At 48.7% G+C, this 23,813-nt stretch overlaps 3 protein-coding genes across 3 annotated transcripts; 2 read left to right on the top strand and 1 right to left on the bottom strand.

The window, feature by feature from the left end:
• Positions 1-2,302: 2,302 nt before the first annotated feature.
• Positions 2,303-2,902, top strand: HRG_11390 (uncharacterized protein; the record flags this gene model as incomplete). Its single annotated transcript, XM_044869860.1, has 1 exon — positions 2,303-2,902. One exon carries the CDS (start codon positions 2,303-2,305, stop codon positions 2,900-2,902), a length of 600 nt encoding a protein of 199 aa, XP_044715122.1.
• Positions 2,903-15,472: 12,570 nt separating this feature from the next.
• HRG_11389 (amidase domain-containing protein) lies at positions 15,473-17,467 on the top strand (the record flags this gene model as incomplete). The annotated part of the gene is made up of 3 exons (XM_044869859.1): positions 15,473-15,756; positions 15,905-16,332; positions 16,437-17,467. The coding sequence occupies 3 exons, from the start codon at positions 15,473-15,475 to the stop codon at positions 17,465-17,467; spliced, it is 1,743 nt and encodes a 580-aa protein (XP_044715121.1).
• Positions 17,468-17,966: 499 nt separating this feature from the next.
• HRG_11388 (ABC-2 type transporter domain-containing protein) lies at positions 17,967-22,997 on the bottom strand (the record flags this gene model as incomplete). The annotated part of the gene is made up of 6 exons (XM_044869858.1): positions 17,967-18,761; positions 18,835-19,745; positions 19,810-20,549; positions 20,627-21,697; positions 21,784-22,055; positions 22,182-22,997. The coding sequence occupies 6 exons, from the start codon at positions 22,995-22,997 to the stop codon at positions 17,967-17,969; spliced, it is 4,605 nt and encodes a 1,534-aa protein (XP_044715120.1).
• Between the last annotated feature and the right edge of the window lie 816 nt (positions 22,998-23,813).

The following is a 23,813-nucleotide window of genomic DNA, read 5'->3' as shown; positions in this document are numbered from 1 at the left end:
AGTGAAGGGATTCACAAGGCGAGGTCGTTGTGTGGCCCCAGTTGCGGTAACGGCAGACCCAAGCGCGCGCCCATTGTGTTCGTACAGGCATCCAGATCTCTTCTACATACCTAAGAATAATGTGCTGGTCTGAGAAGGCGCCTTTGACGATGCCCCAGCGGCTGTTGAACTCGTCCTCGGTCGGGGCATACACTACGGACCGGAAGGCTGTTGTGAAGGCACAGGGCCTCTTTTCCGGCAGTGGCTCCGGTAGCTGCAGAGCGCCCGGGGTCTTCATCGTCTTGGGGCTCTTGCGGCGGGTCAAATGGGTCATCATCGTCATAGTCGCCAAGCCAGCGCTTCTTCGCGTTTGTAGTGATGTTCTTCATGATATGCCACGTACAGACCTGTAGCTGCGAGTCCGGGAAGGTAGCCGACAAAGCGCGCGCAGCAGCGTCATAGTCCGTGATGATAACGTGTGGGATAAAGGCATTGCCGTCAGCCTCGCCTCTTAGCCTTGCCTTTGACTGTAACCACTCGCGAAGCTGTATAAAACACCAGGTAAATGCGTTCGTGTCTTCGGAAGGGATTAAACAGAAAGCCACAGGGAAGATAGAGCCCAAGGCAGTGATTCCATTGATCTCTAGCAGCTTGAGGCCATATCTATTCGTGTTGTTCGTTACGTCGGCCATCATGAGGTGTGAATGTTGTGCCCAAAGCCGCAAGGCAGGGCAAGGCCCACAATCTGGTAGAAGAAGCGATCCTCATCGTCAAGTAGCTCTTTATGGAAGGCACCTTCCTCGTCGAGCCTGGCAATAAGCGCTTGTGTGGATGTATGTGCCCCAAGCTCCGGAGACGAAGCCGGGCACAGATATTCGCGATGTCCTGCTCTGTTGCAAGTAGCCGCGGGTTCTTAGCCCGAAGAGCAAGAAGGATCTGCCGCGCCGTTAAGCCAGCATCGCGAGATAAATCTTTAACCTGCTGGAGTTGATGTGGATGAAGGCGCCGGTATTCTGGGAAGGCGCCGGCCTATTGGCCTCATGGTTGTGCCTTGGGCACATCACAGAGACTCGCCAGAGGCCTCCTCTAGCTTCAGGCGCACAACCTTGACTCTAAACGGGCAGGAAGTCCGCCTAGTGCCAGTCTTCCGGAGTCCTAACGAGGCTGACTTGTATTCACGGCCGCCGCATGCGCATACGATGTCGTAACGGCGTGGGAGCCCATGTTCGTAGTTGCTTGGCTTGAACTTAACTATGGCGTAGCCTTGGCAGCGCGCATGCCGCTGGAGCTCGTCAAACGCATCGTCAAAGGTCTCAAAGAGTGGCATATTGTTTGGCGGGGGCTGGAGAAGCATCTTGACAAAAGAACGGTTTGATTAGCTGCTTTGTGGCGGTTGTGTGCCTCTGGAAACTTAGCTGCGCAGACGCGATGTGGTATTGCGAGGTGGGTGGTTATCACGAGTTATTTTGGCTTGTGGTGTTGTACCAGGAGGCTGCTTGCCGCGACGCCAATTGTGTGTATTATGGTGTGTTACGCGTCTACGTGTGGAGTCTTGCCAAGTACGGTAAGGTGCACAGGGAGACTAAAAATCGGGCACAGGGAGCGGAAAGGGGGCCCGAGTGGAACGCAGAATGTGTAGGACCAGTTCAAGACAAGCCAGAGAGGCTTAGCACATTAAGTAGAATGTTATGGACGAGCGATACTTTGTGGTATATTAGGCGATGCCGGACCGCCATTACGTATAGATAGCTCCATCGTTTTACGCCGCGCTAGAGCTAACTGTCTATATTTGTTGTACACTCCCTGCGAGAGCCATGAAGCTACAGCTTTGCGCCATCTTCGTCGCGCTCCGAACCGCGACTCCTCTATCGGACACGACGTCAGTGAGGGTCGAGGCCCAGGCCGGGACTGGTTTCGATCCATCTTCTTTCTTTCATAAGGCTTACGAGCAGGCGATTTGCTTTGGCCACAAAATCCCTTTATTTGGCTCTTTCTTCCATGGGTCGGCTACAAAAGACGGCGATGCCAATCAATGGAAGAGGAAGTGCTGGTGGTATATGCCCGGTCCGCCCACTTATCACCTTCCAGAGCACAGGCCGATTATAGACCCGGCAGATCCGTTATTCTCAACTTGGGCTCCTCCCAGGCGTGGTGACTGTAAATATATATTTCCCTCTAAATTTTTTTCCCAAGGGAAAAGACATCCGGTTGTATTGGCGAGAGCAAGGTGTCTAACGTACATGCTTTAGCTCGCAGCTCGTGCCCGGGATTAAATACGCTCGCTAACCATGGCTTTCTCCCTCATTCCGGGAGAAAAGTCAATATGCTGGATATCATTGTCGCGTGCTTTCGGGGACTCGGCGTCTCTCCGGTATCGAGCGCCCTCATCACGGCCGACGGACTGATGGAGAGCAAGCGCGGCCTCAACGCTACATTTGACTTGGAGGAAGTTCAGAGCGAGGAGTTCGGCATCGAGCACGACTGCAGCTACTCGCGCAAAGACCGCTCGCAGGGCGACCTTAGAGTCCTTGACCCCGCGGCCTGGAACGTCACCCTAAACTCATTGAGGAAGTGTGGGAAAATGACGCCCAAGTGCCTCGGCTTGGCTAAGCTCGCCCGCATTGCGGCGGAGAGGAAACGCAACCCCAGGACCAAGTACGACGATGAAGCCGCCGCGTATGGTGCTCTCGAGGTCGGCATGCTGCTTGGCACTTATAACCCTGCGCAAAAAGGCACAGATCTAGCATTCTACTGCATCCGGCACTTATTCCAAAACGAGAGGATCCCATACAGATGCAGGCCGACCGAGGTTACAGCCAAGTTTGATACCGTTTTGGATTTCGCCACGGCATTACTAAAGGAAAACGAGGCGCTGCAGCATACGAGCGGTGGCCTGGTATCTACACGCGAGGTACGTCTATGATACCCTAATGTGGACTTAAAACCTATTTCTGCTCTAACGGGACTTATATAGAAAGTATTAAGTATAACTGGCGGGCGCATTATACCAATACCGTATATAAAGAAGGGCGTGCGTGTCGCAGGCTTCACCGACAAAGAAGTTTTCGCTGCGCTGGACCGGTTGGAGAAGGAGAAGAAAAACCTCCCGAAGGGGTTCTTCGACTTCCTAAAGCGTGTGTCTTGAGCATAGCAGGTGTCTTGATGTTAATTGATGAACCGGCTAGTGGTACACAACTAAGCCATATGTTACATATCCAGGTTGTCATAAGGCAGCTCCAGGCTTTCTATCCATATCGGGGCTCCTAATATTGCAAGTAGGGCGTGCGAACACCCCAAACGGCCCCTTCGGTGCGTGTGGCTCCACCAGACCAATCTGCCAGTGCAGTCGGCCTGGGCGCACTGAACTGGCAGTGTAACCCTGATGGCCAAACCAAACTGTCCGTCCGTTTGCCAGCGACAAACTGCACTGCACTGCGAACTGCGGTTTACACTTTCAGTGCGACTATGAATTGAGGAACGTAGTAACGAAAGGTCTATTAGTTCCTCCCCAGGGAAGAAAACGCCGCTATTCATTATATTTTATAAGGTTAAAAAGAAAAAAGAAAAGAAGGAAAATACGCTTAATTTACCATCTCTTTATATACAAGTAAGGTAATAGACCTAACTTGAAGTAGATTATAGCAACGAAGTTTTAAAAACGCTATATAATAGTATTTTTATACTATCTATTATAAGCTATTATATTTATTTTAATTAGTATAGTTTATATTATAAGTAGGCATTTTTGCTATACTGGTTATAGGAGTATGCCCGCTCTCGGTAGGGCATGGTATTTATCTAGGAGCGACTCCTCCTCTATATAGTCTCCCTACTTAATAATTATTACCCTTAGTCTGCCCCTCGAACCTCTTAGCCCGGTTTTCTTTCCTTCCCCTTGTTTCTTAAGTTTCTAGTTAGAAATCCTTCTTCCTGCTCCAAGGACAGCAATCTTTAAAGTGCCGGTAATTTTCTGGATGCGTGATGCCTTGGGGAATGAAAAACAGGATGCAGTGAGCCAAATCGTGGATTTTTGCGGGCAAGGCTTCCCCGCACGGTTTATCTTTCCCGGACATTTCTAGGTCTGTTCGTCCGTATATAGATCCGGCAAGTGCCGTACCTATTGAGTAGGCGAGAATAAAGGAAGCTGTAATCTTCATCGTTTCGATAGTCGAAAAGTAAACGTAAAATATGACCGGGATGTCTAAGTGGAGTGTGCCCAGGCGACGGGCTATGCCGAAGAATAGGAAGGAACTCTTTATAGCTCATTATCACATAGGACCACGTAATCGGGATCGAGATTCAGTGAACAAGACCATCGGTGGCTAGAATGTGGTAGGTTGCATTCCCTACGAACTGCTCGCTTGCTGCACGTCATCGCTAGCAGTCACAAAAAAGGTGGTTGGGGCGAAATATTGAGGAATGTCCTGTTCAGGGGAGCCTGCTAGTCGGTTTTATCTTCGGATGCCAGAATGTCCTCCTTCGCATATCTAGAACAACGCCTCCAGCGCTCTGCATTCTTCAACGCAATCAATGCGCCATCGTTTCTAATAATTGGACAGCTAACGACAGATATCTCTACTATTTATATAGGCAGCTCAATCTTCAATGAAATTTAACGATACAACGCACGTCGGATGTACAATGGATATATACTCAACTTCGTTAGGCGTGCTTTCCAATTGGTAAAGATGCCGAGACTTCTGAGTTAGGGCCGAGGTTGATAGCATATGAGGACTCGCTAAGCAAGATCTCCGCCACTTCGGATGGGTAGCTCACAAAATGTCCTGTTGGGAGCTGCACAACGTCATCGGGTTCATCAGGTCATCGCCGCAACGGAATAAAAGCTTTAGGAGGGCGGCCTAAGAGCATGACCGAGAACACATTTGTCTTTGCGAGGAATTGAAGTCATATCTGGCAATGAGAGAAAGCTGGAGCTTTACCTATCTTATGATTGAGACATTTGCGGAAGTGGATAGACATTCAGGCTTCTGTTCACGCCCTAAATGGAGAACCGGATAAGTCAAAACGCATTCCTGCCGAGGGCGTCGTATCCAATAAAGTGTGGTGGTCTATAGGCGGGTCTCGAACATTCGAGAGCGCATGTGGAAGTGATCAGGGGCAATGAATCGATGTGATAAATGTACATGCCCTTCTTCTAGCTATGTGAGACCCAAGGGGGTATTTATACGTATATATATACCTCTTCCAGACCCTGATGTAGCTGCTAATATAGCCATACCCTAATGGTCTAGGTGTGCTGATACCAAATTGCAACTTCCCTCGGCCTTAATGCGTAGAGATGGGTTATCCTTGTGTTGTTGTGTGTGGGTGGTTCCTTGGGCCCTGCTTGCACATGCATCCCTTACCTAATTGACGGTTGCTCCCCAACAGCGGGATTAAGGAAATCCTCAAGATTATCTGCCTTTAGCCGATGAAAACGTAAGGCTGGGGAGAAGGCGCGGGTCTTCGAAGGAGATCTGACTGGTTGGTCATAGCCAGGATAGAATACCAGCTTAAGCGCTTGGGAGATGGGAAAAGCCGTTATAGGGAGGAAACCCTGGAGACGATGACTGAGACAGATGTGATCAGCTCGGGACGGACAAGTGTGGCGTGCGAGACGACCACCAAGGATTCGCACACCGCCCACCCGCGCGATTTTGATCATCATAATAAAGTAAATGTGTCTTAGTTGCAGGGCCTAGCACAATCTCCAGAACCGCCTCCGACCGGGGAGACTGGGGGCAGAAGTGCTCAGGTATGAGGAGACTTGTCTGATCGATTGCGTAGCTTTTTGCTTATCCAAGGTATGCTAGGCGCAGCACGCTGTTCGGCCGGTGCGTAGCAGAGGATGGGGAGTGATGGCATTTAACCAGTAAATACTATTAAGTATGTTGGAAATTCTCTCACGAGCCCAATAGGCCCCCCTTTTGACTCCCCTGACTTACCTCAATTCCTAATCCAACCCCCCATCTGCATCACCGGAAAAGGCTGGCTGCGTGCCTCGAACCCTAACCCACCGGGCTGGAGCAGTCTCCTCCTATGGCGAGTATTAAAAGGTTAGATTCCACCACACAACTCTGCTATTCTCTCCAAGCGTTTCCACCCAATCGATTTGTCAGCTAGCACGCCGTCTAAATTGGTAAAGATGCAACCGATCCTTTTCTACCTCACGGCCCTGGCTGGATTGACCCTAGCGATGCCATCACTGGAGGCAGCCGACCGGAAAAAACCGCCGGTGAGTGACCATTTTGCCATCGGAGGCGTGCGTGACTGGACTGCTAGGTGACGTATTGACATAACTGGTGGTTTCAGAGCGTAGGTGCAACCGCAGTTGCATACGGCCACCAGTGCCCATGCTAATATAGCTGGTGACTATAGAAACATGAACTAGTAAGTTAATATCATCCACGATTCCGAACGTCCCGCAACGGGTAGCAGTGCATTGACAGGACTGGCAACTCCAGTTTGTAGGTGCCGAATAGGCAAAAAAGCCTGACTACTGCTACTGCTGGCAATTCGCGTTCTCATCTACTACCGATTCACTAATACAGCCGATGGATGCAGTGCGTTAGTATTCATCTTTCATAGGATATGTCTCTTGACCACTATCATGCGTACTGATATAGTGGCGTCTCTAGAATGTGAGTACTATATGGTCAATTTTTCTGAACTCTTGCCAGCATGCTTACTATATACGACTTAGGATGTGGGTGCTCGTCCAACCACCGACGATGTCTCTTTGCGAGTAGCAAGCTAATATAGCCGACGGATCTAGTGTGTAAGCATGCATTTTCTCATAAACCAAACCCCCTTACGACGACTAACATGCTAACATACCTGGTGACTGCAGCATGTGAGTGTTTGCTGCGCAACCCATTTGCCAACTGCTAGGAGCACACTAACATAAGCTGCAAATCTAGTGTGTAGGTGTTCACCTTGCGATAACTAGAATCACAAACTACTATAAGCATACTGACTTGTTTTATTAAAATAGCTCGTAAGCATTTTCCGGCAATACGCTTTATCTTATCCTCTAGGAGCATGCTAATACATATAACCTCAGCTTGTAAGTGATTATATCTATACAAGCTATATACCTTAACTGCGATAGAAGTATTAATATATCTTCTTAGATGGTAAGGAACTTTAATAAGGATAGCTGCTTAGGCTACCAGCCGGATATTAACAAAACCTTAATTTTAGGCGGTGCGTAATTAAGAGCATTTAATCCTCTTAAATAGTATATACTAAATAAGCTGAGGGATTATAGTTTGTAAGTATTGAAAACAGCAACCTAGGCATAAGAAGAAATACTAATAAAAACTAAACTTAGCGGGTAAGTATTTACTCTATAATTACTAACCTCTGCTTAACTACGAGCTATATACTAATAGAGTGGGCAATTATAGTGTTTACAGTGTGTAAGTATTTCTATATAAGAGGCAATATACGCCTTAAGTAATATACTAATCTAGCGATCTAAAATAGAAAGTATATATTTATACTCTATAAAACTAATTAACTACTAGAACTATACTAATATATAGCCACTAGAAAGTAAGTTTTTATCTTATTATTATAAAGGATTTAATATAAGTAAAATACTAATACGGCTGGAATTTCTAGTGCGTAAGCGATTCCTAAATACTAGCTTAATCTATTTCTACCGGTATAATTTTAGACAGTAGTAACAGAACACTTATTTAGACTGTTTCGAACCTATTCGCTGGACTTATCGGCCAGTAAGTTCTTAGTCTTTGGCTGCTAATAAAGTCTATATAATTAAGAGCTAATAATTCTTATAAGAGGAGAGAACAATGGTTAAAGAATAGCCTTAATAAGTTTTAAGCGAAGATTTAATATCCCTCGTAGTAAGTATTTATCTTATATCTAGCCTATTATTTAATTACTAGTATTACTATAACTATACTAGCTTATACTTATTTATAAAGCTAATATTATTAACTAATTAAGAACTCTTATTATTAGAGAATCCTAAGATTAGTTATTAGTATAAAAGGGGTTTTTTATACGTATATAGCTATCTAGGCTAGAACGCGGTAGAAGTTAGCCCTATATAGCTAGCTAATTTAATAGCTAGCTGTACTAGCTAAATAGATACGAGAGTATATAAGAGAAAATAAGCAAGGAAGTTAAATAGGGCTAGTCATTTTATTCCTACGCTATATTATTAACCCCTAAGGGCTATTATATATTACTCCTTTATAAACCAGTTCGTCGTCCCTATCTTAGTCTCTTTAAGGAAGGTTATAATAGCTTCCCTTCCTACTATAGTAGTAAAAAGAATAGGAGGGGTTAGAGGCTGCCCTCTTAGGGCCCTTTTTAGTTAGGTTCCTTCCTTTATATAGTTTTTATAGCTTAAAATAAGGTATAAGGCAGTGTGTCTTAAAGAGCTAAACTTTAACGGGGGCATCTATATCCCAACGAATATAGAGCCCACGTAACAGAGCCTTTAGCAGAGTCCCTAGCTAGCTCTCTTTTTAATGAGATGATCTATTAGCCTATATTCGGCTACGGAAGAAGGAGGGAAAATTCAGTCTATAATAGAGGTCTTCCCCCCCCCCCTTAGCTAGCAAACATCTTCCTCTTTATCGATCTTAGCATCCCTTTTAATAATATACCTTTTGCCCTCTTTGCCATATCCTGCCTAGTACTTTCTCTTTTCTTTTATCTCCCTTAGACCCGTTGTTCTTAGGGATCTAGTCGGCTGCTTCTAGCTGCTATAGCTGCCGTCGGTATAGGTACTATCAGCTGCCACCAGCACCTCTATGGCATTTTGACGGTGGCTGCGGCACACACCCAAAGACACACCCACGCCAACGGCAACAGCAGCAGCTAGATACCGAAGGACGAGGGGGTCTAAGGGGAACGAAGGAAAAGAGAAAGCACTAGGCAGGGCAAGGCAAAGGCAAAGAGGGCCAAAAAAGGTATATTGGCAAAAGAGGATATAGAAGAAGATAATGATATAAGATGCTGTCTGCTAGCTAAGGAGGAAAGAGACCTCTGTTATAGACCGAATTTTCCCTCCTTCTTCCCTAGACGAACAGGGGCCAAGGGATCATCTAATCAAGAAGAGGGCTAGCCAGAGACTATGCCAAGGATCCTGCCAAGGACCCTGCCAAGGACCCTGCCAAGGACCCTGCCAAGGACCCTGCCAAAGACTCTGCTGCGCGGGCTGTGTGTGTTCCTTGGGGTACAGATGCCCCCGTCAAAGCATATAGGGTCCACTTCTAGGTCATTTATTAGAGTGTCACTTTACTTTTACCTGCACAACCTAGTGTTCCTCACAGGTATATATTTAGGTATATACCATAGCCATCGTTAAAATATAGGGGCCTTATAGCCAGCAACTAAGTTTATCGATAAGTAAACATACGTACTAGTTAAAAGTCCCCTTTGCTTATCGGGTTAACTAAAAAGGCGGCCAGTATAGCTGGTTAAGGCGTAGAGCCGATACCGTATAATTAGGTACGCATATTCCCCGCGCCTATATAGAAGACTCTTTAACGCACGCATTGCAAATATCGCAAAGTGAAGCTATGCGTCCATACGGGCACCAAGGCAGGCAAAGGCTGCTTATTTAATTTCTATGTATTCGAGCTGGAGGCTTAATAATGCGTTATTTCGTTAAATTAAGCCCTGCCTGCGCGCCCGGCTAGTTCGTCGGCATCTAAATCTCGCTTTGCTTCTTCCTCGTCTTAGATAGCCTCTTCTACCTTATCCTACTATGTGTCTTCCTCTTGCGAGGGCTCTTACGAGGGCATCGCGACGATGATTTCCTCTTATATATGCTATGCCCTTATAGGCTCGTCGAGCTCGTTAGGCTCGAGGGCTCCGGTAAGTTTATCGTTAGAGACTAGCGGGCGGCGAATAGCTTATTAATACGCTCGTGGCATGCTTATACCCAGCTCGTATATATCACCTTATTGTTAAAGGTATCGTAATACTTGCCTTATTACTAACGCCGTAGTCTTCTTAGCGTTGAGGGCTGCGGGTGGTGTTAACGGGGGCGGCGCTGATGCTGCCGCCGCCCTCGTCACCCTTATAGCCTCACTGCGTTCGATACTTTCCACGATCTCGTATGCCGATGGGTCTCGCCTTATGCTGCTTTAACGGGGACGAGGGCATACACCCAAAGCACGCGCAGCAGACGGCTAAGGGTAGTTAATGTCTTTATAGACTATGGGCTCATCTAATTATCGGCGTCGTAAGGGGATCTACGAGTCTCTTACTATAGATATAAAACTTAATGCTTTCTTACTTTATACTTCTTCGTCTTACTAGAGCTATATAATAGGCAACCTACGCCTTATAGGGGAAAATAGATATTTATATTAATTTATATCGAAAAGGACGTCCGATTAAATAATCCGCGCCCCTTTAGGGTCTTTAAGTATATTTAGGGGGGTGCTATAGTTATCCTCCTCCGTTAGGGTGGTGCCTATAAGGGTACGATCTTGCCTATTAAACTACGTATTTTCTAGAGGTTTAGGGCGCCCTTAGGCCTGCTTTTACTACGAATTATACGAGGCTAATAAGGAGCCTTACCGGCGCCTAGATTACCGCGCTTATACTTAAAGATATTAAAGTCTATAAGCTTAACCGATATACCCTCTTAAAGCCGCTAGTAGAGATAATACTAGTATAGGATATATATAGTTATAAGGAAGCTATAAAGGCAGCAGCTAGTAGGTTAAGCTAGCTTTTTTTTTAAATAGGTTTATCTATATTATATAATACTTCTTAGTAATAAGCTTAAGGGTATAAAATATAATAAATATATAAACTTAAAGGTAAATAGCTTTAAGGGTAAGAGATTTAATTTAATATAAGGTCTAGCTTTAAATAACTTTAATTTTAGCTATATTATAGCGATTAAAAGCTAGGAATTTTAAAAGATAAAAGGAGGATCCTTTACTTACAAAGAGAGATACGAGAAGTATATATAAATGCACGAAGGTAAAATTAGAAATAAGGGGTCGGATAGGTAGGGCAGAGATATTTAATTCTTATAGGGGCAGTAATTATAGTAGGGGAGTAATTATTATATTGCCTTAATTATCCTTCTTTCCTCTATCTAACGCCCCTCTTTATACCTATTTAGTATCTTAATTAATAAAGAAGATCTTACTTAAAGAAGCTACTAATATCCTTTTAACTACCGAGCTTTTTACCGGTTTTCCCCCTCCTTTCTAGCTATTACTAGCATATCCGTTTTATCTCTCGCTACCTCTATAGGAAGCTATCGCTACTTCTGCTTCCCCTCTTAGCCCTACCCTCTTCTCTATACCTTCTTTTAGCTCCTTCTTTAAAACCTGTTTTTTAGCTTCCTAGGTCCCTCGTACTACGGGATATCTCTAAGAACTACGAAATAAAGCCACGCTTCGCGATACACCCCCTTAGCTATAGCCTGCCCTTATAGTAAGGGCATAGCTAATACGGCTTTAGGCTAATAAGTATATAGAGGAGGTTCTTAGCTCTATACCTATCCCTTTACTTAAGGAAAGCAAGGGCCCTTTTAGGTCCCTAGGCTCTTTTAGACCTACTTAAGGAATAGGGGCCTAAAGAGGGGAAAGTCCTATAAGAAAGGGGGCCTTCTTTAAAAGGAGAAACCTAATTAAAATAGTAGGCCCTTTAAAGGGAAAACCTCTTCCTTCTTCTTTAGCTATAGACGTTACCTTTATATACGGGCTATTAGCTCCTCTTATAGACTCTTAAGGCGGGCCTCTAAGGATAGCTTCTTATAAACGTCTTCTAGCCTAATTTACTATAAAAAGATAGCTAGCTTTTACTTTAGTAAGGGCTTTATAAGACCGTCTACTTTTATTAATACTATTAGAACCTAATAAACGGAAATAAGTCCCCTTTAGACCTCTTAACGAAACTAATATTAATAGATATTAATATACTATAGCTAGGTTAATAGCTTATTATTTTCCTTCGTAAGAATTCGTATAGTCTATATATTATTGCATTCTATAGCTAACGGGGTTAGAATTTATAGTTATAGAGATATTAGTAGCTAGCTAAGGAAAATAGCTGCTTTTAAAGCTTTTAAAAGAGCTAGTAGCTTTACTTCTATACTTAAAGTTATAATATTAGCTTACTTTAAAGCTCTATAAGTAATAGTTCCTTAAAAAAAGGATATAATATACCCTTATAAGCTCTTTCTATCTAATAAATTATCTATAAAGGATAAATCGCTTAAATAAAAGAAGATTTCGGTAGCTAGTTTCCTTCCCTACCCTCCTAGGCATAGACTATATAATCTCGTTAAATAGAGATAAAGGATAGCTCGGTTTACTACTTCTTAGTGCTTAGGGCTAGGATTCTAGTTATGCCTAGCTAGCTAGGAGACTATAAAAGAGATATCCGGTCTAGTAAAAATAGCTAAAAAAAGTAAGGAGCCTACCTTTTATTAGTATTAGTATTTCTCTTACTCCCTTACTTAAAAGGACGGATTAAGTAAAAGCTCTTTATTTAATATAGGCGTAGAGGGAAGCTTCTTATTAAGGGACCTAGGGAGGAATTTATAAGCGACCTTATCGATATAAGCGTCCTAGGTAAGCTAGATAGTCTATTAGGACCTATTTTAAAGGATTTATATCCCTAGGAACTACTTTAGCTCCCTTAGCTTAGTTATCTTATACCTTTATTATAGGCCTTTTATAGCCTCCTTAGTAGTTACTTCTTCTTTTTTTAAGTAGGCTTAGATAATATTATCGATATAGAAAAAGACTATAATTTTACCCTTTTATATTATATATAGTTCCTAAGGGACTTTCTTAAAGCCTAAGGCTTTAAGGGAACCTATTAAATACTATTACTAAAGAAAGGGTAATCTTTATAGTCTATATAAAGCTTTCTTAAGCTATAGAACCTTTCCTAGCTATTAAAAGCCTAGTAGAAGGCGTATATAGATAACCTCTTCTTCCTTAAGTAGGTAGTTAATAAAGGCGTTAACTATATCTATCTAATTAAGTTCGAGGTCGAATTCTACTACTATAGCTATAAGGGTCTAAAAAGATATCCCTATTAAGGTAGTTGCCTTAGTAAGTAGATCCCCTTTTTCCTACTAGTTCCTATAGATAACTAGCTAGGCCTTATACTTTTAAAGGAAGCTATATTTATTAGTCTTATAAATAAAGACCTACTTATAGCTAAGGACCTATTTTCCTCTTGCCTTTTCCTTAAGGACCTCTTTAAAAGACTATATCTCTTTATATAAAGCTAAGTAGTCTTTCTAGGCCTAGAAAAACTAGTCTTTAAAGGGGTGTTTTTCTAGCTGCTTTTAGTTTACTAGTAGGTCTAGGAGGTCTCTTTTATATACCTTCCTTACTAATAGTAGCTTAAAAAGCCGGCCTACTATAAATACTCTATAGGAACTATCTTTTATAAGCGTTAGATAGAAGTCGGAAAAACGATTAAAATAAGAGAGAGGTTAGTCTTCTTTAGTAACCGTATCGGGCCCTATACCTTCCTTTGCCTTTTAAAGTAGGGATAATAAGGCAGCTAGGTAATCCTTTAAGAGAGGTGCCTTTCCTACCCCCTTAGGGGTCGAGACGGGAAGACTAATAAAAAAAGCTACTTTTAGATCTTCTTCTTATTTTATAAGAGGAGGCGTAGGAAGGTAAGCGTCTTTTAGCTCTACCGCTTTCCTATAGTCTCCTTCTTCGTTTAGATTATCTAATCTAGTAGCTTCCTCTTCTTCTTTAAAGTCGGCGTTATCCTTAACTACTTTAAAGATAGTTTCTTCTTCCGTTTCCTTATTTAGGGCCTCTTCTTTTAACTATTAGGAAGGGGGAATTTAGATCTTTTAAATTAGCTAATATTAAGAGAGTAAGAGGGGCTATTAATCCCGCTTTTCGTCGAAGAAGCTAGATTTATCGAAAATTATATCCTTAGTTAAAATAACCTTTTATAAAAAAGGAATCTAGATCTAGAAGATATTTATAAAATTATAGCCGATAAGGTAACTAATAAAGGCTCTAAGATTAAGCTTTTTTTTCTTCTTCCTTTTTAGCTATATATTAGTTATTATAGCGTATGCCTTATAGCTATAGGTATAAAGGTAGGCTAGTAAGGCCCTCTTTTTTATAAAGAGCTTAAGGGGAGATTTCTAGTCTATTCCTTAGGTCTTAAAAAGGGTCTCTAGGTCCCTATATTCCCTTAGGCCCCTAGGGTCCCTTAGGGTCTAGTTCGGAAGGTAATAGGCGGTTTTAATAACTTCCCTTTAAAGGTTATATAGAAGCCTTATAGTAAGTCTTATCGTACGGGCCCTTTTTATTATAGCACCCCTTAATCTTTCTACCCCTCTATTCTAGGCCTAGGTATTCGGTGCTAACGGGAGGGGTAAAATGCCCCTTTTTCGAAGCTATTTTAAGATATCTTTTATAAATAGCTCTCCGTTAAACTATATCTTCTTTACCTTATAGCCGAAGTAGGATTTTATTTAGTTAACGAAGTCTTAGAGGGTAGGCTAGTTATACTTACTTAGGTAGGTCTATAAGAAATAGGGGAAAACCATCCCTAAAAAAGCGTCTATAAAAAACATTACCCTAATAAAGCTTTCCTAGTCCCTAGAGACGTCGGTCTAGTTAACCTAAATTTCCTTATATAGCTATTCTAGCTATATAGGGGTCTGTTTAGAAATTTATCTCTTAGTCTTTCCTTAGCCGTAGTATTTATATTCGACGGTCTTTAGGCCCCTTATTCGTACGCCCTATTATAGGCCTAGCTTATATAAAGCTAAGGGGCCTAGGTAACTAAGTCGTGCGTGCTAAAGAAGACCGTCTCCTTAGGCTGCCGGAAGAGGGTCCTTTATAGTAGACCTATTCCTCCTAGTAGGGAAAGCTAACTTCTTAAGTAGTTCCTTCCTATAAATAGGTTAGAATTCGAGAATAAATTAACCGAATTTTTCCTCGATAAGCCTAATAGTCTAATTCTTCTAGACTAGCCTTATAGGCTTAGACGTTATATCCTAGAAGATTCCTTCCTTTTAAAGAAAGCGGAAGGAAATTAGGCTTATTAAAAATTAAGGGCAAAAAGCTACCATTTTTTATCGAAGAATTTATATAGACCTATTAGGTAATTTTATCGTAAAATTCACCCTTCTATATCCCTTTATTTATACGGTTAATTCCCCGGCAATAAGATATTCCCTTTATGCCTTCTTAAAGGACCGGAATCGTAAGAGTGCAGGGAGACGCCCACTGGGTCTCTGACTTCGCACTTCAGGCAGAGCAGATGACCGCGGCTAAGTTTCTCGCATCGACCCCTCTCTTCTCACGTCGTCCACGCGTAACATTTTCTTACCATTTTCGTATAGTGGTCTGCCATCATTACCACGTGGGAGACGAGGCTTCGCAGTCGTCAGCTACCGTTCAACACCGCCCGCACGAGCAGGGGTAGCGTAATCCAGCTCAAAGGAAAAGAGTAAAGAAGAAAAGGGCGACGCCGAAGACGACCGGCGATGCCCCTGCGCCCTTTTCAGTTGTTGGGCCTGCTCGCATCAGCAGCGGTAGGCCTGACGGGAGATACGCCCAAGGATGGCTACTGCAACGGCGTGCCATTGTCTGTGTCGGAAAACAATGCCAAACTGCCGGAGCACCTGGTCATGTCCAAGTGCGCGGACTTCACGCTGGAGGAGGCTACCATCGCGCAGATGCAGAAGGCCATGGAGGACGGGTGGCTGACTTCGGCCAAGCTCGTCAGCTGCTATCTCAAGCGGACTTTTCAGACGAAGCCGTATCTCAAGTGAGTCCTGACTCCGTCCCATCTAATGTCTGACCCCTACATCCCGCGGCTCGCCGCTGGAGCTGCAATGCATTTAAGTACACACACATGCCGTCTCGGGCTGGAAGAGCTGACACCGGCCGGGCCCGGTTCCTCCGCAAACTCAAAGCTCCGTCATGCAGGAAAACCCAGACGTGATGGACATTGCCATGGACCTTGACAGGGAGCGAAGGTGTACGGGGCCCCGTGGCCCGCTGCATGGTATTCCGTTTACAGTCAAGGACAACATCGCCACCAACGACTTGATGGAGACGACGGCCGGCAGCTGGGCGCTGCTGGGCAGCCGTCCGCATCGCGACGCCACGGTCGTGGAAAGGCTCCGCAAATCCGGCGCGGTCCTATTTGGCAAAGCTACCATGAGCGAATGGGCCGACATGCGAAGCTCCAACTACTCCGAGGGCTACTCGCCTCGCGGCGGCCAGTGCCGGAGCGCCTACAACCTGACAGTCAATCCGGGCGGCAGCAGTTCCGGCAGCGCCGTCGGCGTGGCAGCCAACGCCATTGCTTTTTCCATCGGCACCGAGACGGACGGCAGCGGTAAGTGGTGAGATTTGGGAGGTCTCTGCCTCCATGAGCTGCGAGTGGCCTTGTTTGCGTTGCACGTGTGTCGGATATCCAGTTTCTGACATGGAAAGATGCAGTCATCAACCCGGCCATGCGCAACCAAATTGTCGGCTTCAAGCCAACCGTCGGCCTGACCTCGAGGGCCGGCGTCATTCCCGAGTCGGAAAATCAGGATTCGGTTGGCACCTTTGGCCGTACCGTGCGCGACGCCGTCCTGCCCCTTGACGCCATCCGCGGCCCCGACGAACTGGACCCCATGTCCGAGCACCAGAAGAAGCTCAAACTGCCCGGAGGAGGGTTCGAAGAGCTGTTGAGCACGAAGGAAATCTTGGTCGGGGCCAATTTTGGCATCCCATGGGACAGTTTCTGGACTTACACGGACACAGAGACGCGGCGCGTCCTCAAGGGCGTAGTCGACCTCCTCAGGGCGAAAGGCGCGAACATTCATTATATGACCGAGATTAAGAACCATGAACGGATTGTGAGCCCTACCGGCTGGGACTGGGATTTTGGCCACGACCCAGAGAAAAACGGGACGGAAGGGTCCGAGTACACCTATATCAAGGTCGACTTTTACAATAACCTGAGCGACTATCTCAAAAAGCTTAGGTTCTCCCCAATGTGCTCCCTCGAGGACATTGTGAACTACAACAAGCGCTATTCCGGCACCGAAGGCGGCTTCCCCCAATCTCATCCGGCCTTTTACTCCGGCCAGGACGGCCTGGAGGCATCCCTCGCCACCAAGGGCCTGAAGGACACCAAATACCACGAGGCGCTCAACTATCGCCAAAATATGGCGCGCGAAGGCATCGACATGGCCCTCGATTACAACGGCACGCAGCTCAATGGTCTCCTGGTGCCTCTGGAACCGGGCCAGAGCTACCAGATCGCCGCGCAGGCTGGCTACCCCATGATCACTCTGCCTGCCGGCGTCCACCAGGACTCGGGCATGGGGATCGGACTGGGCATCATGCAGACTGCGTGGAAAGATGACGAGCTGGTTAAATGGGGCAGTGCCATCGAGGATCTCATGTCGAGCACCGAGTGGAAGAGGACGCTGCCTACCTGGCGCGGGGCGTTGGAGAGGAATCTCCCTGTTCCTCTATAAAAAGGCGGATCAAAGAACCGGAAACGGGTGGCAAGAGTGTTGGGAAACAATTTCCCTACTCACGCATGATTGCAGCACACGTACAATTCATGTTGTTGGTGCTTTATGGAGCGGAGCTGGATAGTATCAACGGCCCACCGGTTCGCTTTCTTTTGTTGCCCTCCATGTCACGTTCCGAAGATAAAATTTTGTATTATACGTGGCCTCGACCCAACTTTGATGTCATCAGTTCGTCTCACCCTTGGTTGGCACGGTACGGCACAAATGTCCTCAAGCATCACGCAGCAAGTGAGTGCATATAAAAGGCTAGAAGAAGAAACATAGACAATTCTTTAATGAAGTATACTTCTTAAGTCTTTTTCTATTACTTCACACTATAGCAGCTCATGCAACACAAACCATTAGTTTAACGACATTATCATATAATAGCAACATCAACGGTTTCGTGCTCTCCGCGTGAATGACGACTTTTCTCTATCCAAAATATACCCAAAATCGCTCACGACTCGCCTTTCTTGGTCTTCTTGAAGCGAGACAAGAGTTTTGAAAGACCAGACGACTTGGAATTCCACCTCTTGACTCGGAACAAATAGTAGAGCAGGACGGCCGTGAAAACATTAAAAGCGATAAAGGCCCAGAAGATGCCATAGTTGCGCCAGCGTTCGGACCACAAAATCTTGGACGCCGCCAGCGACTGGTCAGCATTGGTGACGGGGCAGTAGCGGCACTGCGACATGTCGTCCGGGTTCTGCAACCGCCCCGGAGCCTGCTGAAGGAGTGGCGCCAGGTACTGGGCGCACGACATGCCTTGGGGCGGATTGAAGATGGAAGTCTCCTTGGCGGAGCAAGTAATGGGCCGGTCGTGAAGTTCCGTGGCCACGATGCCGCTGATCCAGTAGGAAAAGGGGGAGACTCGGTACATGAAGATCCAGAAGCCGGGCAGCGCGTCGGGCGTCTGCAGAACGCCGCTGAAGATGATACTCATGATTGACAGAATGGTGACGACGCTGCCCGCCGTGTGGGCGTCGGGCATGGTGACAATGGTCATGTGGGCAAAAGAAGAGCTGAATATGAGCAGCTGGATGATGAAGAGCAGGACCAGGCCCTGCCGTTCGGAGCTCTGCACGCCGACGACTGGGTAGTAGAAGCATGCGAAGATGAAGATGCCCGTAACGATCTGGTAGGGGATTTCGACCATGATGTTGGCGATGATGAAGGCCTTCCACGAGTAGGCCTTGCTCGGACGCTCGCGGACCTCGTACAGGGAGCGTTGCGTGATGAACAGAGGTTGTATCTGATAGAGAACTGCGGTCAGTAAAACACTCCCCTGAATGCAAATAAGAAGGACATAACAAGGGAAGACATACCTGCTGTACAAGGGTAGAGAAGAGGGTGGTGAGCATAAAGACGGAAAAAATGACGCTTTGCGTGCCCGCCTGGGTGCCGTCGGCGTTGAAAAAGGTAAAGCCGATGAAAAGACCAGCGACAATGCCAAGCATAAACTTGGCAAAGATATAGTTCGGCATCCGCCAGTACTGCTGCAGCACGCGGTACGACACAACCCAGAGTTGGGTCGTGAAGGGCATGGCGAACTCGGCGTGCTCGTGGCTGTCCGCGTCTCCGTCGCCGTCGGCAGCCTGCTGCTTTTCGGCGTGGATCCGCTCCATCTCGGCCCGGACACCCTCGGCCTCCTGACTCGAGCCCCAGACTGAGTGCCAGTCCTGGCCGCGGTCGTTGGTGCCGGCGTTGACCATCTCGAGCATGTACTCTGCCGGGTTCTCGTCGTCGCCGCAGCGGCGGGCGCCGTGCGATTCAAAGTAGTCGAGCAGGGTTCGCGAATTTGCGCCAATGTCGCCAAAGTAGACCGTCTTGCCGCCGCGGGCCAGGAAGAGCAGCCGGTCAAAAGCCTGGAAGAGGATTGCGCTGGGCTGGTGGATGGTGCAGAGGATGGCCTGGCCCGAGTCGGCCAGCTTGCGGAGAAAGGCGCAGATGGCCCACGAGCTCTGCGAGTCGAGCCCGCTTGTCGGCTCGTCGAGGAAGAGCAGCAGCTTCGGCTTGGCCGCCAGCTCGACGCCAATGGTGAGCAGCTTGCGCTGCTCTACGTTGAGACCTTCGCCCGGCACGCCGACGACGGCGTTGGCAAAGTCCTCCATGTTGAGCATCTTGATGACTTCTTCCACGAAGCCGTACTTTTCCTCCTGGCTGACGGACTGAGGTTGTCGGAGCAGTGCGCTGAACCGAAGGCTTTCGCGGACTGTCGCTGTTTCGAGATGCAGATCTACGCGTGGCATCAAGTCAGTTTATTGTGTTCTCTTCATGATTCCGACGGAACGTGAGCGTACCTTGCTGTTGAACGTAGCCCGTCTTGCGCTGGAAGCTGGGGTCCAAGGGCTTTCCGTTGACCAGCATGTCGCCCGTAATAACGCCCATGGTGGTCCGCTGGGCGAGCACATCGAGAAGCGTCGTCTTGCCAGCGCCAGAAACACCCATGAGAGCTGTCAGTGTCCCAGGCTTGACCCAGCCCGAAACGTGGTCGAGGAGTTGGCGCTGCTCTCCCTTTATATCAACGTGGTAAATTATATCGCTCCAGGTAAAGATATCATTTTGCGGTGCCAAGCCCCCGACGTTGGATACATCGGATCCCTTGGTCTCGCGCTCGTCCGCGGCGGCACCTACGGCTCCGCCCTCCTCCTGGACTACCTTTTCGTTGCCCTTTTGGAGGTACTCGGGGACGTGACCGCGCTGAAAGACTAGGGCCTCGGCCGTGCTCGACGTGGCAGAATTCAGTTCAGTGGTGATGAAGTAGAGGGTCATAAAGGCCACCAGGAAAGCACAGAGGATGCCAAAGTTGCGCCAGACGTGCGAGTACGAGTAGCTGTAGTCGGCGGCGATGAAGGCGTCGCCGCTCACGGTCGACCGCCCGGCTACGGCGCCGGCGACTTGGCAGATCCACGAGTCGCCCCGGGGCGGCGAGTATGGAGGTACGATGCTGGAGCAGGTGAATTCGCGCCCATGGAACTCGTTGGCGATGAGAATCTCAAAGGCGTAGAATATGGGGTTGATCCATCGTATCCACGAGAACCTCCAGGCAAGCCAGAGTCAGCACATGCAACCAGCGCAAGCAGCGAATCAAAGGACGGGGGCCGGACATGAACCTACCATGGATGCATCTCAGGAACTCGAATGGCGAAACCAGTATAGATGACGAGAGCCAGGACCAGGACACCCGAGAGAGCCAGAGCCTGCGAAACGGTCTTTGTGGCGGCGGCCATGGTCCTGAAGACGGCGCTCATGACAAAAATAGACATGTAGGTAATGAGAAAGTAGAGGAAGAACTGAGCGGGCTCCCTGCGCAGGCCAGCCATGAAGTAGAGGACGATGTTGAAGACGGTCGAGGTGACAAACTTGATGGGTATGTCGGCGGCGATACCAGCCATGGCCTCGGTGGCAGGATGGTAAAAGGCATAGGAGTGATGCTTTTCGACAATGGGCCGCTGGTCGTAGAGGCTGCTGATTTCCGAGATGGCCGTCAGGGCGTTCATGAGCACGGCCATGAAGAGGACCGAACCCTTTGAGTAGAAGCCGGCAGAGGCGTCAGGGGTGCCGAAGAAGATGGAGCCGATGATGAGAGCCATGACGAGCTGCGACACCGTCTGCGTCAGCGTCGCCGAGATGTCGTTCCACATGCGCTGGTAGGCGCGCTTGGTGTTGAGCGCAATCTGCATCCAGATGCTGATGAGGTACGGCGAGCCGGGCCGGACGTGCTTGGCCTGCCGGTAGTTCTTTTGCTCCCGGAACTGGGCCACCGTCTCGGCCTGCTGCTCGACCAGGTAGACCTGCTCGTGGGCGTCGATGTCGGCCTGCAGCGCCTGATATTCGGGCGACCGGTGCCAGTAGGCGGCGAACTCGTCAGGCGTCCGCGGCACCCGTTGCTCCATGCCATCGCGCGCCTTACGCTCCTGCGCGTTGGTGACCGAGGTGAGGAAGTCGCCCGTCGTCTGGCGCGGGGGGCAGTACCAGCCCTGCTCCTCGAAGAAGCGCTTGGCCTGGCTGGCCGGGCCGAAGTAGATCTGCCGGCCCTCGTAGAGGACCGTGGCCTTGTCGAAGAGGTCGTAGATGGCCTGGCTGGCTTGGTAGATGGCGACGGCGTTGGCCTGTGAGCCAAAGTCGCACGCCATGCGCAGGGACTGGACAAACTTGAGGGCCGTTGCCGAGTCGAGGCCGCGGGTGCTGTTTACTCATGTTGGCACGTTTCCTTGCATAGATTTGATGCCAACTTCTGTTTGCATAAAGGGGAGGGGGGCAAGGGGACGAACCTGTTGTCCCAAGCAGATATGGGCGAGCCGGCGAGGACCATTTCGGCAATGCTGACGCGCTTCCTCTCGCCGCCCGAGACGCCTCGCACAAAGTCATTGCCGACCTTGGTGTTGTACGTATGGCTCAGGCCAAAGGAGGCCATGACCACGCGCGCAATGTAGCGGCAGAACTCTTGCCGCGACATGCCCTGGATGCGGTGCGAGGGCGTGCGCGCCGAGGCCGCAAATTCGAGCGTCTGGCCGACGGTGAGGTGAGGGAAGTGCTTGTCGACCTAGACGGGGAGAGATTGAGTTGTCAGTCCGTGTTCTCCTACATTGTATCCCACAGCCTGCCCCCCTTTATTTTGATTCAAGTCGCGGCCAACCCACAAGCAGGAGAAACTACAGGGCACACATACCTCTTGGTTGTAGACAGCCTCGCCCTTGAATTCGCGCTGCATTTGTCGCTGTGGGATGCCATTGTAGTGGACGCTCGACTGCTGGCCGAGCTCGAGGCCCTCCAGCTCGCCGCACAGCGTCTTGAGAAGAGTGCTGCAGCCAGACCCGGGCCGGCCGAGGACGACGAGCAGCTCGCCGCTCGCGAGGAAGCCCTCAAAGTTCCTGAGGATCTGCTTGGGCTCCTTCTTGCCGAAGCTGAAGAACTCGCCCATGCGCAGCGGGGCCGCGAGGACAGAGCCGACCGTCTGCTGCAGTTGAAGGGCGGAGCCGGAGCCGAAGACGTCGAGCTTGCGGAAGGCGACGCTGGTGCGCCGCTCCGTCAGACCCTGCTCCTGGAGCTGCTCGATGAAGCGGCGAATCCACTTTGCGAGGTCGAAGTCGCCGTGCTCCGGGTCGAGGGCCGTGTCGTACTCGTCGATGGCGCCGAGGGTCTTGCTGGCTTGGGGCTGGACAGCCACGCTGGACCGTCGCCGCGAGAGGGCCGTCGCGATGCGCACCAGCTCGGTCCGGTCCTCGGTCCCGATTATGGCGTTGCTATCGTAGCGTTGGACGGGACTGCCGTGGCGAGCGTCGCCCGACTCGGCGACGTTCTCCTTGAGCGACGTGCTGGCCGACGATGACGAGTAGGCGCTGCTCTCGATGTCATGGTTGGCCGACACCTGTCCTTGGTTCATGTGCTCTCCGGCCGCGGTGCCCGGGCGAGGGACTTGTGATATGGAATCGACGCCGTCCGGGGCGTCACCGGTACCCCCGGCGTTTGGCGTGGGACTCGTCATGTTCGGGTGAGGCCAGTAGGGATATCGTATTGCTGCGGCGAGAAGCCCGCTCTGGAAGCCGTGGCTTGTACTTCAATGTGAGCGGTCTCAAAACATGCGCAGCTATTCAAATGTTGTGGCGATGGTAGTCAAAGGCAGCAAACGTGCATCAAGAAGGGCTGGACCCTGAACGGGGGTCAGAGGCTACATGTAGTTATCAAAGTCAAGACCTCGACGAGCCAGCCAGGCCCTGCGGAGCTTCGCGGCTGGGCCGTGGGCGGCGCCTGGACCGGGCACCCGGAGCTCCAGCGGACTTTGGGTGACGGAGTTCTCGGAACCGTCCGCTACAAGCCCAGACGCCCGGGCCTCCTAGGCCAGTTTCTTTCCACTCCTCTCCACTTCGAGTCACCGTGATGGCTCGCCAGGCCCACCACTTGTGGTGATGATGACGCAGGCGGGCGAGCCCGGTGACCAAAAACGGCCGACAAATGGTCAGGCTCGTATGGTACGTAATACCTATTGAGCGGGGACCCGCGCCATTTGTTGATGCCCGGGACGAAGGAGAAAAGATACAGCAAGGAAAAGGGACTGGGGCGAATGGAGAGCGGCCATGGGTGCCGGTGGCAGTGCCGGCGTCCAACCTGCATCCCTCAGCCCGGCAGCTAGGCATTTCGCAAAACCTTAACCTTGCAATGTCCGCCAAACTCTGATGTCCGTTCGTGGACGGATACAAGCAGCCAGCTCGGGGTCTCGGTGCGCCGGGGAGCCGCGGCTACCAGAAAACGGCCACAGAGTTTGTGACAGCGTCAGGGTATCTCACGAGAGACAATCCATGGC

Source organism: Hirsutella rhossiliensis (genome assembly GCF_020360975.1).
Source record: "Hirsutella rhossiliensis strain HR02 chromosome Unknown scaffold00020, whole genome shotgun sequence".
In the NCBI taxonomy this organism is placed as follows: Eukaryota; Fungi; Ascomycota; class Sordariomycetes; order Hypocreales; family Ophiocordycipitaceae; genus Hirsutella; species Hirsutella rhossiliensis.
This window is presented reverse-complemented; position numbering and strand designations above follow the sequence as displayed.